Genomic DNA, 18,591 nt, shown 5'->3' with positions numbered 1-18,591 from the left:
AACCAGGGACTCGAAAACCAGGGACTCGAATACGCATGTTGTTGTTGTAGGACATTGATGCCAGGAGCTATCTGTAGCTACTGCTGGATGGCGTTGGGACAACGCCTCAGTGAACTATTTAGTTTACTGCGACATTTCGTAGTGACTAGTTACCTAGCCAACGGAGGTATTATGCACTGGACTATTGCTGGAGGATTTGTTGATGTCGGGAGCTATCCGTAGCTAGCCGGCTGGATAACGTTACACAATGCCTCATGTATTAAACTAAGTGAATAGTTGACTGGGTCATTTTGTAACGGTAGCTAACGTTATCTCACGAAGGTCCCACACTGACTAGACTAACATCACGGTGAGGCAATAGCCTCTGTTTACATGCAGGCATACAGGGGTAGGAGCAGCAGCAGCAGTGCTAACTAACGTCACGGTGACTCGGAGGCAATAGCCTCCGTTTACATGCAGGCATACAGAAACAGGTGGGGAGGGGGTAGCAGCAGCAGTGCGCGCTTCATGTCTGTGCTGAGACAGCGAGTGAGAACTCCGCTAAAGAATTGGATCATGATTTTCGGTTTTCATATGACTATTTGATTGCCCGTCACACGGCGCTCAGACGTCTCAGTGGGAGGCGCCAAACGTAAAAACTGAGCGCAAATGGCGGGTGGCGCTCTCTAGTTTCGGTCCCTGGTTGTATAACTTACATTTCTGAGCATGGCCATTTTCCTGTAGCCATTGATTTTGTAAGCTTATTCTCTGGAAAGCATGAATTGTGCAGGCGGAGGGCTGAGTGGTTGGAGTACACAGGCTAAAGTACATCAGACTAGGGGTGGACGGTATAAACGGTATACGGTATAAACTGTATGAATTTGCGCTACGGTATGGATTTTGACTATACGTTCATACCTTGTGACCGGTAGACTAGAGCAGCTAGTCACAGCAGTAGCAATGACGTTAACGTTACTTGACGATTCACTCAACGTTTGCAGTGGTCGTTGCATAGTGTTTAATTGTACTGAGTTTTTCTCCACTTGCTCACGGACCTTGTCATATAGTTTGGGCATTTCAATTTGGCTACGGAGGCTGAGAGGAGACTTGCTTTAGCGCAGCAACGGGCTAACGTTAGCCATTTTAAGATAAATTAATATACCGCGATATATACCGTTACCGTCTATGTAGAGCTGCCGCGATTACCGCATTACCGCGGTATCGCTGTTACATCACGGCCACCGCAGAGTAGGCTGAATACCGCGTCACCGCTGTTTTTTATAATAATAATAATAAATTACCCGCCTCTCGTTGGGCTTGCGGCTCTGCAGATATACCCTACTCATCTATCGAGGTTCCAAGCGACCCTATTGGGTACCAGAAAAGTCACGTGAAACATTGCAGACCACTGATTGGTCAGAAGAGAGACGCGTCACACGTTGTAGCGTCACCACCAATCGGCAAGCGCGTATTAGGTTTTTACTTCCTGAATGTCAGATCATCACAACACGGCTAATAACGTTAGCTTTAACTCTCCGCCGGAGTGGACTACGATCGCTCCTAAGGAGTACTAAACGAGACATAATGATTTTACTGTCTGCAACGAATGTTATAATAAAAGCCCTTCGTTCTATACACTTGTCTGATTGAAAACTTTATTAACAGACCGCAGAATGGGACAACTCAGCACGCTCTGAGCAAAGAAAGGAACTGAGATATGAATAGAGTATTGCTTGCCTTGCTATTGTCCGGTAAATACGCTGATGTTATTGAACGTATAACTATATAATGTTAATGCCACAAAACGAATGCCTTTATTATAAAGTAGTAACTTTATAGTAATAATAATAAGAAAGGGTCGGGGGGGTTAGGGGTAACCACCCCTGCCCGCGTCACCGAGTGAACGGCGCACGACCAGAGGGTAAACTTCGAATCCGTGTTTCACTTTCAATAACTAATGCGTGCTTGCCGAATCCCAAACAATATTCATGCTGCAAAGTCATCCTCTAAAAATAGACATTTAGACTAGAGGCAGGCTATATGCTATAAAGAGTAGACTACTACTAAAAAAAAAAATGCATTCAAACTTTTTTTTTTAATTTTTTGTGTGCATGCGGTAATAACCGCGGCGGTAGGAAATATTTTGCAAATTTGTGCGGTAAGGAAATAATCAATACCGCGGCAGCTCTACGTCTATGCTTCAAATTATACCGTGATATACATTTTAGACCATACCGTCCAGCCCTACATCAGACTAACGGTGCAGGCAGATGGCTGGTGGTTGGGAGTACACAGGCTACAGTACATCAGACTAGTGTTGCAGGCAGAGGGCTGGTGATTGGAGTACACAGGCTACAGTACATCAGACTAGTGGTGCAGACAGAGGGCTGTGTGGTTGGAGTACACAGGCTACAGTACATCAGACTAGTGGTGCAGACAGAGGGCTGTGTGGTTGGAGTACACAGGCTACATCAGACTAGTGGTGCAGGCAGAGGGCTGGTGGTTGGAGTACACAGGCTACATCAGACTAGTGGTGCAGGCAGAGGGCTGGTGGTTGGAGTACACAGGCTACATCAGACTAGTGGTGCAGGCAGAGGGCTGGTGGTTGGAGTACACAGGCTACATCAGACTAGTGGTGCAGGCAGAGGGCTGGTGGTTGGAGTACACAGGCTACATCAGACTAGTGGTGCAGGCAGAGGGCTGGTGGTTGGAGTACACAGGCTACATCAGACTAGTGGTGCAGACAGAGGGCTGGTGGTTGGAGTACACAGGCTACATCAGACTAGTGGTGCAGACAGAGGGCTGTGTGGTTGGAGTACACAGCAGGGTTAGAAATTAACATTTTTTTTCAAGGGCTTTTTTTGCCCCCCTTAATTGATTTTCGGGGGCTTTTTTTTGTATTTCGGGGGCACTGAATTTTTATGATGAAAATTAACATAAGGATTATAAAACATTGTTGACACCTTTTTTTACAGTCTTCGTCCCTATGTTTGATAATGTAATGTTAATGTCTCCATATATAGGGCTCTACGCTAACCTTTTTCCCAAGGAGCACATGTGCTCCTAAATAAAATGTTAATAAATAAAATCTAAATAAAAATTTAGGAGCACACAAAGAAATTTAGGAGCACAGTGAAAATTGTTCAAGTAACACAGAGTTTATTAACTATTTACCTCATGCATTATTATACTGTGCGTGTGCACACTATGAATTGAAAATGGGGGACCCTGATGTAAACAAGACGAAAGTCTTTCTCTGGTCTGCATCCCCTTAACTTGTGTGTATTGAGCTGTACTGTATTGTACCCATTCTGCAATCTGTTAATAAAGTTTTCAATCAATCAAACGCAAAGGATATCGGTTGTCAAGCTGCTTTTGTATGTTGTAGTGTTGTTATGATACCAACATTTTGACTTTGATACAGATAGGAAAGGTAATGGAATATATTTAAATTATTAGATGACAGAACATTGAAAATTCTTTATACAATTATTTAATTCATTATGAAATAGAAATTCCGTTTTTGGGTGGAACGTTTGTTGCAAGGAGGGAGGAGGCGGGGACCGCTGCGTGTTACACACAACACGGAGAAATGGTCTAGCTGCTTCGGTGCGTCGTTAACGTTAACGTCGGAATAAATTCCCCACTAAGCCCTAAATTCAGAGCAGAGCAGTATCCTAATGACTTTTATGCTTCAGTCGATAAGGTGTTTTGCGAATTCTGTCAACATACCGTGGGGACTGGACCCGCAAAAACACGTGCGAATATCACTTCAAAAGCCATGTCAGCCGGATTCCTCTCTTTCTCCTTGTCTCTCTTTTGCTCAAAATAAAAATGAATGGGCTTCATGGCTGGCTGATTTTTTTGCGTTGTCTGATTCTGAATGTATAACTTGCCTAAGCCGGTACCGTGACTTTGTTTTCGGGCGCTACTGTGATTGGACGTTAATGCGCCTTGTGTAATGTGGGACTATTATAACAGCAGAGCTGTTTTGTAATCGTCACTCGTCTCGAGTAAATGATTTTTCCGGGTGGCGCACACACACATACTATTAGGGGCAAATACAAAGGAAATGCTCGCACTGTAGATCATATATATAATTATATATATAATTAGTAAACTGTCGGGGGCATTTTCTGCCCCCCTTAACTGATATTCGGGGGCATTTTGTCCATTTTCAAGGGCATTTTGCCCCGAGCCCCCGTTAATTTCGAACCCTGGTACACAGGCTACATCAGATAGTAAATTTTTTAGTAATAAATTAGTAGTAAATTATATTGACCATATTGATCAAATTGTTTACACTGCCTGTGTTGTCTTTTACTACCTGTATACTGTGTTGTTTTACTACCTGTACCCCTCCCCCCCATGCTGCTATGATGCCTGAATTTCCCCAAGGGGATCAATAAAGGAATATCTTATCTTATCTTAGACTAGTGGTGCAGGCAGAGGGCTGTGTGGTTGGAGTACACAGGCTACAGTACATCAGACTAGTGGTGCAGGCAGAGGGCTGTGTGGTTAGAGTACACAGGCTACATCAGAGAGCGGTGCTCTCGTCAATTTGGCCGATTTACTTTTTGTTTACTAGTCAGATTCAGAAGTAATGCTTATCAGGGTTGAGTGAGAGTAGCGATGGTGATATTGGCCGCCATATTGTCATTTTTTGTCAGGAAATGCACATGAGTAACTGCAAAGTGTATCAAGCTGTGACCGTGCAGTAAAACAAGCCCTGCTGTGATGCTTTAACTTCCCTTCGGTGGTAAAATCCAAAAACGAAAATCAAAAATGTAAGATAATACCTGCCCTTGGTTACAGTTTTCATCTTACAGAACATTGGTACTCTGCCTATTATTGAATATGTATTTTAAGTTTTAGAATCACTGTAATGTCATGCTCCATTAATTTCCTCGTTGTGCTGCTTGCCGAGATTGCTTCGATGGCGCTCTCAACTCTCCCTGAAAAGGGTTTGAAGATCGTTCTCGATGAATGCGCACATTGCACTTACGAGTACAGTGTGGGCTTTTTCCTAACATTGTATTACCCCCTAAACAATCACGTTTTTTGTTCCCCTTTAATGGTGGTGGTATAATTGTGGTATAATATATATAATAATTGTGGTATAATGTTGGCAGTGATGAGACAAGTATTAGTAGGTCCTGATGGGTGGGTTAACAGGGAAGGGTTATTTTGGGCAATAAACACCTAGAATCTGATATATACTGTGAGTAAGTACAGTATACACAGGTACAGTATACATGGGTACCCTAACTGGCATGATATACATCATACGTATTTGTCAAGCGCTCTTCTTTCTTGAAGGTTTTAGTAACAAGTAAAGACATATGAGAAGTGAACAAGTGACATCAGTGCATCCCAAGTCACATCCATGGGAGATTATTTAGATTTGAGGAACCATGGGAGGCAGTGTCAGAAAATTATACATTACCTTTTTCTTTTCCATGTTGCGAACCTTCTTCTCGATCACTCCAAGAACCTGCTTCATGGCTTCAGAGTGACTCCCAGCCCCAGCCCCCAACTCTGGACTGGTGGACTGCACAGCATTGTTGCCAACCGCTGCTGAAGGCATCTATGATCACAAAGATTATAAGGAGTTATGTAAACAACAAATAGGCCTAGTTTCCCCAAACTTGACAAGCCCCCCTCCCCGCCCCCCGAATTATGTCTTTGTGACAGCTGCCTCTCACAAATTCCATGTTTGGACGACAACCAAAGAAAAATTAAAGAAAGGAGGGGATGCATTTATCTTCTCTATTTGATTTGCAATATGCAAGGAAAGGGAATACACATACTGATTGCATGTTCACTTGTGAATTTCTAAAGCCACCACTATCAATACAATTGAATAGTGACATGCATACGTTTGTATGCTGTAGTTATGCATGTGTCATTCAATTGTATGATAATGAATGAAAACTTTATTTAACAGATTGCAGAATGGGTACAATACAGTACAGCTCAATACACACAATTGTTAAGGGGATGCCGATCAGAGAAAGACGTTTGTCTTGTTTACATCAGGGCCCCCCCATTTTCAATTCATAGTGAATGATCGATTGGCTGATCGATTGGATATTGTATAACAATGCCCGAATATGACGATGACGTGCTTTAGGGTCAAAACACAACGCTGATTAATTAAATAGACGACGATCAGTTTGACCATAAGATCAGGCCATCATGCACAGTCTTATTATTTAGACTCCCCCCAGCTTGAAGTTATCCTTCTCCGTAGTATTAACTTCACGTCATCCAATTAGCCAGAGGCTTGAGAGCTAAGAAGAATCACATCCATACAACCCGGCCCCAGACCGTGACACTACAGAGGTTACCTCAGGTTATTAAGACAGTGACATACATATCCAATATGTTTTAATGGACATAATCAAAACACTGAGGGGGGATCTCCCTTAGTCTTTCTCCCCCCATGCTGCATTGTTAGCTTCAAGCTAACGTTAGCTTGCTGGCTAACGCACATCATCTAGCCTCCTATTCTTTGCTTTAACGCCAAACGCCGTTATCAAACCAAACCACGATACGTACCATTATGTTTGGACGAATTCAACTTGTTAAAATTGACCACGACGCTTTGTTTTAACTAAGAGCAACAACAATGAAAGAAAGAAGCCGAACTTGGTGGTTTTTCTTCCTCGGCTTGTTTTCTCGTCGAGTATTAGAGGAGATGACGGGACACAATAATGTCGACTTTTTTTTTCTCTCTGGAAAAAGTCCTTCGTTTGTCAATGACAGTAACCCCGTTAACCTTACCTTTATACTCTTTGTGAGCAAAGAGGTTTCCTTCCGTGGGATTTGGTTGTTTTAGTGCGATGTGTTTAGTGTAACTCGAGAGGTAATAATACCGATGCTCTTCTTGCCGACAAACGCGCCGATGCTGCTGACAGACTGCAGGCTGCTGCTGCTAAGCTAAGTTAGCTAACGGCTACAAGGACCCCCCTTTCTTTGGTCCTAGTTAAATGGCCTGACAGTAAAACCCACATGAATGAATGAATGAATTAAACTTTATTTAACAGATTGCAGAATGGCCCAATGGGTACAATACAGTACGGCTCAATACACACACTTGTTAAGGGGATGCAGACCAGAGAAAGACGTTTGTCTTGTTTACATCAGGGTCCCCCATTTTCAATTCATAGTGACATTTATGACATACACAATATATGACATCATGACTTTTATGGCATAGGGAATTCATAAACTAGAATCTATAGAACCAGTTCCTGATGTAACTAAGTAACACCAAAGAGGTTCTCCAAATTCTCACACTCCTCCCACACCTCAAAAAAGAAAACATTGTGCCTCACAAGAATGGTTAGTTGCCTATTTTTAAATAGTTTGTGTGGTTATCCCCGTCTTCCAGCATGGCTGCCTGTAACATAGCAACCATTGTTATTAGGGAGGTGTAGTGGTGACGTCATTGCCGTTTTTCGTGTTCCACCCTCTGTCCAACCCAATGCATTTCCCCATTGCCCATTTCTAAATCGTCTCGTTTAAAACAAATAGAGCATGAACATTTGCATGGTGTACCTTGCTGTGCTTATTCATCCACAATCTATAGCTCAACATGAAAATATTCACAATTAATCATAAAAAAAAATCGCCAAATTTTATTTCAACCAAAAATGCTTAAACAATAATGTTAGTGATAGAAGGGAACTCATTTTGTGCAAAAGTGGAAAGCTTTTCCATTTCCATGCGGCAGAATTGTTACAATAGCCGATAATCCATTTTCCCAATGATAAATCCCTATACGGGTGGAACAACCAGTGACGTCAGACTACACCTCCCTCGCTATGTGCAAAACAACCACGGCTGCTATGCGTTGATATCAGAAATGAACAAAAACACAATAATTTGGTGTCTTATTACTGGATCTCGTAAACAAGTCATAGTAGAACAGCGATGTGTTTGACCTGTATCACTGTACCGAAAGTTGGGGGGGTACAGGTATGGGCATGGTAATAGTAGAAGACATAAATACAGGCAATACAATTATAGTACAATAGGAAAGTAAAAATAGGCAATGTCAAAAATATAATTAACTCTCAATATATGCATCTGAGCAAGTAGGCAGTGTAATCAAAGGTACAGATGAGGGTCTGTATCAGTTATATTATACATTACAATAAATATGGTTACAATAAAAACTAGAATCTAAATATATACTATGAGTAAGTAAAGTATACAGTATACACAGGTGCAGTATACATAAGGAGAACTACACGAACATCCTGTGCAAGGCCTCTATTGACCTGGAACCATAGATAGCCAAGAATGATGATGCATTCTATTTCTATGGCCTGAACAGTTGACTCCAGCTTCATTGGACTCAAATCAGTGCCAACTTGAGACATGGTAGAGGAAAACTGGGGTTAAACCTGTGTTAAAATAGGTCTACTATTACATTTACATTTATGTCATTTAGCTGACGCTTTTATCCAAAGCGACTTACAAGTTCTGTACGACAAGTCATCAGGAAGGACACAACTCAATGTTCATCAAAGTGTTGCGTGTTACAGTGTAGGTTAGTTTATTAGGACACGTGCATGACAGTAAGGTTAGTTAGGGTTAGAGTTATTTTTATTTATTTTTTATATTATTATTTCAGATAATGGTTGAAGAAGTGCGTCTTTAGTCGACGGCGAAAGATTGGACAAGTTTCGGCTGTCCTAACTGGGGTGGGTAGTTCATTCCACCATTGTGGGGCAAGGACTGAGAATAGGCGACTTCTCTTTGATGACCCTCCCAGGGCTTGGATAGGAGTAGGTCTGAGGCGGCCAGAAGATGCAGAGTGTAGGGGTCTTGAGGGTGTGTAGTTAGAGACCATTGACTGGAGGTAGGCGGGAGCGGTTCCCTTTGCCGCACGGTATGCCAGGTCGAGGGCCTTGAAGCCGATACGTGCAATGGGGAGCCAGTGCAGGTCCCTAAGAAGTGGGGTGACATGGGCCGACTTCGGTAGGTTTGAGATCAGGCGGGCCGCTGCGTTCTGAATGAGTTGAAGAGGCTTGGTGGCAGTGGCCGGGAGGCCAGCGAGCAGTGCGTTGCAGTAGTCGAGGCGGGAGATGACTGTTGATTGGACGAGGAGTTGGGTGGCTTCTTTTGTCAGGAAGGGGCGGATCCTTCTGACGTTGGTGTTGAAATGTAGGTGGCCATGCCCGCCTCGATTATGCAAAAATACAAACAATAAAATAGAACAATAAAATAGAATAGAATGATAATCAAATATAATAGACATAGGGCGGCTGATTGGCGCAGTGGGCAAGACTGGAAGCAGGAAGTATCGGGGGCAGTGTGAGCCTCCCACGCGTTACTCCTCGCCACTGAGAGTTCAAGCTGCTGCGGTGAAAAGATGCGACAGGCTGCCTCCTCGTGTACCGGAGGGGACACGTGATGCAAGGCTTCTATCCTCACTACAACCGACCAGTGGGAGGCATAGTCTAGCAACGTTCAAGACAGGGGAGGGAAGAATTGGATAATACGAAATTGGGATGGGAGACAAATTTAAAATGGGGAGAAAAAGTGGATACAAAAAAAAATATATATAATAGACATGATCACAGAGCATTATTAAACATAGCTCTCTCACAGAGCATTATTAAACATGGCTCTCTCACAGAACATTATTAAACATGGCTCTCTCACAGAGCATTATTAAACATGGCTCTCTCACAGAGCATTATTAAACATGGCTCTTTCACAGAGCATTATTAAACATGGCTCTTTCACAGAGCATTATTAAACATAGCTCCCTCACAGAGCATTATTAAACATGGCTCTTATGGAACATTATTAAACATGGCTCTCTCTCAGAGCATTATTAAACATGGCTCTTATGGAACATTATTAAACATGGCTCTCTCTCAGAGCATTATTAAACATGGCTCTTATGGAACATTATTAAACATGGCTCTCTCTCAGAGCATTATTAAACATGGCTCTTATGGAACATTATTAAACATGGCTCTCTCACAGAGCATTATTAAACATGGCTCTCTCACAGAGCATTATTAAACATATAGTTCTCTCACAGAGCATTGTTAAACATGGCTTTCTCACAGAGCATTATTAAACATAGCTCTCTCACAGAGCATTATTAAACATAGCTCTCTCACAGAGCATTATTAAACATAGCTCTCTCACAGAGCATTATTAAACATAGCTCTCTCACAGAACATTATTAAACATAGCTCTCTCACAGAGCATTATTAAACATGGCTCTCTCACAGAGCATTATTAAACATAGCTCTCTCACAGAGCATTATTAAACATAGCTCTCTCACAGAGCATTATTAAACATAGCTCTCTCACAGGCTCACAGCATTATTAAACATGGCTCTAGTCTCACAGAGCATTATTAAACATGGCTCTAGTCTCACAGAGCATTATTAAACATGGCTCTCTCACAGAGCATTATTAAACATAGCTCTCTCACAGAGCATTATTAAACATAGCTCTCTCACAGAGCATTATTAAACATAGCTCTCTCACAGGCTCACAGCATTATTAAACATGGCTCTAGTCTCACAGAGCATTATTAAACATGGCTCTATCGCAAGAAGCATGGGAAACGTTTTACAAAGCATCATTACTGTGTGTGTGTGTGTGTGTGTGTGTGTGTGTGTGCATGCGTGCGTGCGTGCGTGTGTGTGTGTGTGTGTGTGTGTGTGTGTGTGTGTGTGTGTGTGTGTGTGTGTGTGTGTGTGTGTGTGTGTGTGTGTGTGTGTGTGTGTGTGTGTGTGTGTGTGTGTGTGTGTGTGCTTGTGTGTGGAGAGATCAGTGTTCAGTGTTCTGATGGCCTGGGAGAAGAAGCTGAGTCTGAGTCTCCCTGTCACGCTGGCTACTACAGACTGGTATAAGGACTGCAGCAGCCTATTACACATGTTGAAGGAACAGAGTCTCCTTGGATAGTGGTGAGAGTCGGGGGCCTCTTCTTGCTTCGCCGATAGTCCACCAGATAGTCTTGCTGATGCACCACCCTACGAAGCTCTCCGCCAGCGCTCTGTACTCATCCTCCCTGTCGTCTGTGATGTAACTGACGATGGAGGAGTCGCATGTGCTCAACATGTAGCAGAAGTCTAGGCGGCTGGGTGGCGCAGCGGACATTGCGCTCGTCACCAACGCAAGATACACCGGGTTCGCCTCCGGCTTGGGCCAGCCGTCATACTAACTCAATTGACAGAGTTAGCGGGTGGAAGTCGATGGGTGGTAATCTGGACGTTGTGGACAGCGACTCCTACAGGTCGGTTGGGGACGCCTGCACAGCAGAGACAGGAAATGGCGGGGGTAGTGTGAGCCTCCCACACGTTACACCTCGCCAATGAGAGTCCGCGCTGGCAGGTGAAAAGATGTGACAGGCTGCCTCCTCGTGTATCGGAGGGGACACGTGATGCAAGGCTTCTATCCTCCCTACAACCGGCCAGTGGGGGGCATATGCGAGCAACGTTCAAGACAGGGGAGGGGAGAATTGGCACAATGGAATTGGGATGGGAGAAAAATAGAAAAAGAGGAGAAAAAAAAGCGGATACAAAAAAAAGATGTAGCAGAAGTCTGAGGTGTAGAGGGTGACTCAAACATCGAATGACAATATGTTGAGAATAATATGGAATATATGTGTAGAAAATTCACAATCGGAATTGACTCAAACAGACTTATTTTCCTTGTGTGATTTGACCTGGGTGCTTGACATGAATTTGGAACTTGGCTTGCCTGGACCGTGGAACTCGAGTTGGAATGTGGACCTCAAGACTTGAGACTGACTTGTTACACCAGCGAGGGTTAGGCTACGTGGTCGCATGTCTGCTCTTAGGTCAGACAAGCCGCACAGGGTCAGTGAACAACAGCTACTGAGGACTTCACTCTAAAATAAGTTAAACTAGGCTACTGATCTATTTAACTACTGAACCATGTATGGACTCTAGCACAGTGTGTATTATGGCCAATAGGGGATACAGACTCTCATCTGCACCTTTGTGTCTACTGTTTACTCCTATTCATATTTTATATTCATATATGTGTTGTCTTTCTATTACCCTGTCCATACCTGTACACCCCCCCCCCCCCCCATGCTGCTATTGTGACGGATCATATTGGGTCTGCGTTGTGTTTGATGTTAAATGAGAATGTCCCGAGGGGGAGTCGAACAGGGGGCTCCCGCGTCCGCGGGCGACGACACAGGCCGCTGCACTAAGAAGTGAATTCACTCCTAACTACCGTACCTATGCGTCTGTTAACCCTGTTATGGGGAAGTGAGTTTAATTTACCAGCCCGCACTGCCACAGTCACTCGTCAACACACCTGTTTCTGTGACTGTGGACATACCCACGGGCTTCCCCGTTACACTATGACACCTGAATTTCCCCAAGGGGATCAATCAAGTTTCAAATTTTGTTTTATTTGTCACATATAAGGTTATAGGTTATAAGGTTACATTACAGTGAAATGCTTGGTTCTGTATGAGCCTCCAAAACGAAAGTACAAAATGCAAACAAAATGCAAAAATCTGGTAGAAATGTAGTGCAAATCTTTTAGTAATAAATAGATACAATATGGTGTATTAAAAAGTTATAATAAAGGAATATAAAAAGTAATAATAAAGGAATATTTTATCTTATTTCCCCTCACAAAGTTGCCTGAGTAAAAAGTAGGTCTGCTAATTCAATAAATCACGGAGCAGGTGTGACACTGGTCACTAAGTACTAGCAGGCCCTTTGTACATGGCACCTGTCCGCCGACAGCCTCGAACCGCAAACCCTCCGCTCACCAGCACCTTGTGACCACGTATGTTAAACACCACTGTCTTATCCCGTTCCACCACCTGAAAAGGATCCATTTCAGGTGGCGAAGGGGAAGGTATTCAACTCAGGAGTGAGTTTACACCAAGGTTCTACCATTGCAATGTTTCTACCTCGTTACACTCACCCCTCTCAACTCACTCCACTCCACAGTGACCCCAGCTTGAGCGCCAAAAACGAGATATTACGTTTTTAGTTCCTTTGATATTTTTCCTTTGATCCCCGTTCTAAACACTCTCTCGGAGCTGCCTGTGTCTCCCTGGCACAGCTGCCTATGTTGGAATTGCAATGACGATCGAATCCTGCCAGGTGGCAGTATCGCCTACCTTTTGAACTGGGGATATCACTTGTCTTCCAGTACTGACTTACCTCCGGCTGCTTCTGCCTAGGAGTGAATCACAACATAGCAATCAGTGGAAGATTTGGTGCCTCAGAGATATTCTTTCCCGTATGGTAGCCATGCCCAATATACACAAGTAATTGCGATCGCCATGGGATCGACTGGGATTTATTCATTTTGGAGTAACTTCTGACTGAGGTAAGGTCTATCTTAGGTAACCTGCTGGTATTTTTTTAACCTAAAACATGCTTCTGTACCGATCACAGTGTCGTAGTTTACCGGACCTAAAACATGCTTTTGGTAACGATCGCAGTTTAGAGTTAAAACGACCCCCCCCCTTGATGATTTTGTGAAGACACATATGTATATGGTATATACCTTGGATTTGGAAGTATTTGGGGTTTCAGGCGAGCAACCAGAACGATTTGGGCATATTGCATATAACGCGCCATAACTTGCGATCTATGAAAAAAGACTGGATTATTTTGGAAAGGGGCGATGTTTAGCGTGTAATAGCGCACAAACTACAGTATGTAGAAATTAACTGGTTAGTCAGTCTTGGACTATAAACAATGCCTGTCAAATGAGCCATACTATTGTCTCCATAGCTATAATACAGAACACACGATGGGTCCTCAAACATCGCTAAAATGTTAATGGTCAATAACGCTGGCGCCATTGAGTAAAGATGGGAAAGGAGCGTGGCAGACAATGAGTTAAACACCACTGTCTTATCCCGTTCCACCACCTGAAAAGGATCCATTTCAGGTGATGAAGTGGAGGGTATTTAACTCGGGAGTGAGTTTAGACCAAGGGACTAAGTCATTGCAAGGTTTCTACCTCGTTACACAGACAATGTTGTCCTTGGGCAGCCTGCATGTGAACTCATCATCTGCCTCGCCTCTGCTGGGAAGTGCCTGCCCCCAAATATCAAGGACACACTGAGAAAACACATAAGATGATACTTTTGCAACAAATGTAGTGGGTTCATGTTTGGACTGCAGACACACGAGAAAGTCTCTGAACATGAACCCACATGACCAGCAGCTTGAAGACACATGTCTTAGTCTATTCAGAAGACATGAGCCCATGGCTGGCAGTTGAATCCTTTTAAGTATTTAAAGCCATGACATCAAATCAAATAAAATCGAATCAAGGTTTATTTGTCACATACTCCATTGTACAATGTGCAGTGAAATGCTTGTTGCCGACTCCATATAAGTGTACTAGCTACTGTACAATACATAAAATAAGAGTAAAAAAGTATTGGGCTATTTAGACTCTGGAATCAATTGAGCGGGACCCTTATTTTCAATGACGGCGAGTTTACATGATGGCATCAACACATCCAAACACATACACTAATGTTAAAAATAATAATATTAATAAACAGTTAAAAAATTTAAGTTATACAGCCAAAGGAACATGTACTGTAACATGTAAATACAATAGTAGCAGCATTGTGCAATAGAACAGAATGAAGCAAAACAACTACAGGTCGACAGTGGACGGCCATTGATCAAAAATCTTAAACATCCAAGACCAAGAGAGACAAAGGAACTCATAGGTCAAGTTGCAAGCGATTCCATAATGCCGCTGCATCAACACTAAAGGCAGTCCCAGCCACTTTATAATAATAATAATAACTGGACTTTTGAGTCGGGCTGGGTGGCGTAGCGGAGATTGCGCTCGTCACCAATGCAAGAGACTCCGGTATCGAATCCCAGTCTCAGCATTGCCTTCGGCTTGCGCCGGCCGTCGTACTGGCTCATTTGGCAGAGTCAGCGGGTGGAAGTCGATGGGTGGGGATTGGACGTTGTGGACAGCGACCCCTACAGGTCGGTTGGGAGACGCCTGCACAGCAGAGACAGGAAGTAGCGAGGGTAGTGTGAGCCTCCCACGCGTTACACCTCGCCAATGAGAGTCCGCGCTGGCAGGCGAAAAGATGTGACAGGCTGCCTCCTCGTGTGCCGGAGGGAACACGTGATGCAAGGCTTCTATCCTCTCTACAACCGACCAGTGGGGGGCATACTCGAGCAACGTTCAAGACAGGGGAGGGGAGAATTGGATACACGAAATTGGGATGGGAGAAAAATAGAAAATAAGGAGAAAAAGTGTATAAAAAAAATTACTGGACTTTTGAAGAAGTCTTTAATCATCATGCAGTGACACACACATGCCATGGGCGGCACACACAGGAACACACACATGAACTTTACTGACTGCATCAACACTAAAGGCAGTCCCAGACACATTACTGACTACATCAACACTAAAGGCAGTCCCAGCCACTTTACTGACTGCATCAACACTAAAGGCAGTCCCAGCCACTTTACTGACTGCATCAACACTAAAGGCAGTCCCAGCCACTTTACTGACTGCATCAACACTAAAGGCAGTCCCAGCCACTTTACTGACTACATCAACACTAAAGGCAGTCCCAGCCACTTTACTGACTACATCAACACTAAAGGCAGTCCCAGCCACTTTACTGACTACATCAACACTAAAGGCAGTCCCAGCCACTTTACTGACTACATCAACACTAAAGGCAGCCACTTTACTGACTGCATCAACACTAAAGGCAGCCACTTTACTGACTGCATCAACACTAAAGGCAGCCACTTTACTGACTGCATCAACACTAAAGGCAGCCACTTTACTGACTGCATCAACACTAAAGGCAGCCACTTTACTGACTGCATCAACACTAAAGGCAGCCACTTTACTGACTGCATCAACACTAAAGGCAGTCCCAGCCACTTTACTGACTGCATCAACACTAAAGGCAGTCCCAGCCACTTTACTGACTGCATCAACACTAAAGGCAGTCCCAGCCACTTTACTGACTGCATCAACACTAAAGGGACTGCTGGTCTCTGACAAGAACAACTTACAGGTTGAAAAAACCCTCAGCTCGGAACTAGGCAAAATCTGCATATGGCTCGCTGATAACAAACTATCATTACACATGGGCAAAACAGAGTCCATTCTCTTCGGCTCAAATAACAAACTCAGCAAGACCGACGGCTTCTCAGTTACAGTGGGTGACAATATTGTCACAAGGAAAGATGAAATGGGTTCCATCCTAGAGGCTAATCTCTCCTGTGACAAAATGGCATCCAATGTAATAAAAAAAGTCAACCAACGAACTCGATTCTTGTACCAGATCTCCTCTCTGGTAAACAAGAATACCCTGAAGACTCTGGCAGGAGCACTCATTCAGGGGTACTACGACTATGCTTGCACCTCATGGTACCAAAGCACCTCAAAGGCTCTAAAAACAAAATTACAAACATCTCAAAACAAACTGGTCAGACTACTGCTTGACCTTACCCCTAGAACCCACCTCACCCCTGCCCACTTTGACAACCTAGGATGGCTTAGAGTAGACGACAGAGTACAGCAACTTGCAATGGGCCTGGTCTACAAGATACACTACACGACCAAGGTACCCATGTACATGTCAAAATACTTCCCAAAGGTCAGTGAATACCACGATCACAACACCAGAGGGAGCTCCACAAATCATGTTAAACCCAGATTCGGCTCAAACAAGGGACTAAACACGTTTCGCAATTATGCCACATCAATGTGGAACGCCCTACCCAAAGCTGTAAAGGAATGTGAATCACTACCCACTTTCAAAACCACTCTCAAGGGACACCTACGGGAGACTGCAATTCGAAACTGTCCCCTGTAAATGTCCTAACCCAACCCCCTCCAATGTACAGTAATTTACCTAGTATGGTTTTGTCAATATTCCAATGTACAATTTTGCTTGTTTGTACAGTGTCTCCCCCCCCCCCCCCAATGTACAGTTTTGCTTGTTTATACAGTGTTTCTCCCCCCCCCAACCACCTCCAATGTAAATGACCCAGTATGGTTGTCAATATACCAATGTACCCAACCCCCCCCACACAACCCCACCCAACCTCCTCCAATGTACAGTTTCTACGTCAAATGTATATACTCCCTTTTCTTGACTCTTTTTGTATCACAAACAGTACTGTATTTGCAAATCTGGTATGTCATAAATGTATAGATGTAGCAGTACTGTCTATCTGTATGTCATGTATGTCATATATGTCCTGATGAATTGAAAATGGGGGACCCTGATGTAAACAAGACAAAAGTCTTTCTCTGGTCTGCATCCCCTTAACAATTGTGTGTATTGAGCTGTACTGTATTGTACCCATTCTGCAATCTGTTAATAAAGTTTTCAATCAATCAATCAATCAATCAGTCCCAGCCACTTTACTGACTGCATCAACACTAAAGGCAGTCCCAGCCACTTTACTGACTGCATCAACACTAAAGGCAGTCCCAGACACTTTACTGACTGCATCAACACTAAAGGCAGTCCCAGCCACTTTACTGACTGCATCAACACTAAAGGCAGTCCCAGCCACTTTACTGACTGCATCAACACTAAAGGCAGTCCCAGACACTTTACTGACTACATCAACACTAAAGGCAGTCCCAGCCACTTTACTGACTGCATCAACACTAAAGGCAGCCACTTTACTGACTGCATCAACACTAAAGGCAGCCACTTTACTGACTGCATCAACACTAAAGGCAGCCACTTTACTGACTGCATCAACACTAAAGGCAGCCACTTTACTGACTGCATCAACACTAAAGGCAGTCCCAGCCACTTTACTGACTGCATCAACACTAAAGGCAGTCCCAGACACATTACTGACTACATCAACACTAAAGGCAGCCACTTTACTGACTGCATCAACACTAAAGGCAGTCCCAGCCACTTTACTGACTGCATCAACACTAAAGGCAGCCACTTTACTGACTGCATCAACACTAAAGGCAGTACGGGAGGCTGCAATTCGAAACTGGCCCCCGTAAATGTCCAAACCTGTCATGTCATACATCTGTATGTTGTGTATGTCATAATCATTATGAATTGAAAATGGGGGACCCTGATGTAAACAAGACGAAAGCCTTTCTCTGGTCTGCATCCCCTTAACAATTGTGTGTATTGAGCCGTACTGTATTGTACCCATTCTACAATCTGTTAATAAAGTTTTCAATCAATGAATCAATCAATGAATCAATCAATGAATCAATCAATGAATCAATCAAGTCCCAGCCACTTTACTGACTGCATCAACACTAAAGGCAGTCCCAGCCACTTTACTGCGCCCTTGTGCATCAATATAATGTGGAATTATTTTAGCTTGTCGAATGTGTACTTATTTAAATTTGTATTCTTTATTTTCTTTTTAGATTTTATTCATAGCATTTTCAGCTTTTTTGGTCAACGCAGGACCTTTTGGCCACGCAGGACCGACAGAGGAGAGAGGGTGAAACGGGAGGAGAAGAGGGGAAGACATGCGGCATATGGCCACCGGGTCGGGGAATCGAACCCGGGGGCGACCGCTTCGCGACTCAGTGCACTATGTGGTATTCTTGTAGAATTCT

At 43.6% G+C, this 18,591-nt stretch overlaps 1 protein-coding gene across 4 annotated transcripts in view; it reads right to left on the bottom strand.

The window, feature by feature from the left end:
• The window catches only part of caprin1a (cell cycle associated protein 1a), a 76,324-nt gene extending 69,418 nt beyond the window's left edge, over positions 1-6,906 (bottom strand). For all 4 annotated transcript variants that reach the window (XM_084309207.1, XM_084309209.1, XM_084309208.1 and 1 more), the window contains exons 1-2: positions 6,766-6,906; positions 5,426-5,566 (exon numbers count right to left, since the gene is read on the bottom strand). In XM_084309207.1, coding sequence (XP_084165333.1) covers positions 5,426-5,566 — 141 coding nt within the window. In that variant the 5' untranslated portion in view covers positions 6,766-6,906. The remainder of the gene's footprint in view (positions 1-5,425; positions 5,567-6,765) is intronic.
• Between the last annotated feature and the right edge of the window lie 11,685 nt (positions 6,907-18,591).

The sequence above is a fragment of the Notolepis coatsorum genome (assembly GCF_963971535.1).
Source record: "Notolepis coatsorum genome assembly, chromosome: 2".
In the NCBI taxonomy this organism is placed as follows: Eukaryota; Metazoa; Chordata; class Actinopteri; order Aulopiformes; family Paralepididae; genus Notolepis; species Notolepis coatsorum.
The sequence above is the reverse complement of the archived record's forward strand: the minus strand, read 5'-3'. Positions and strand labels throughout refer to the sequence as shown.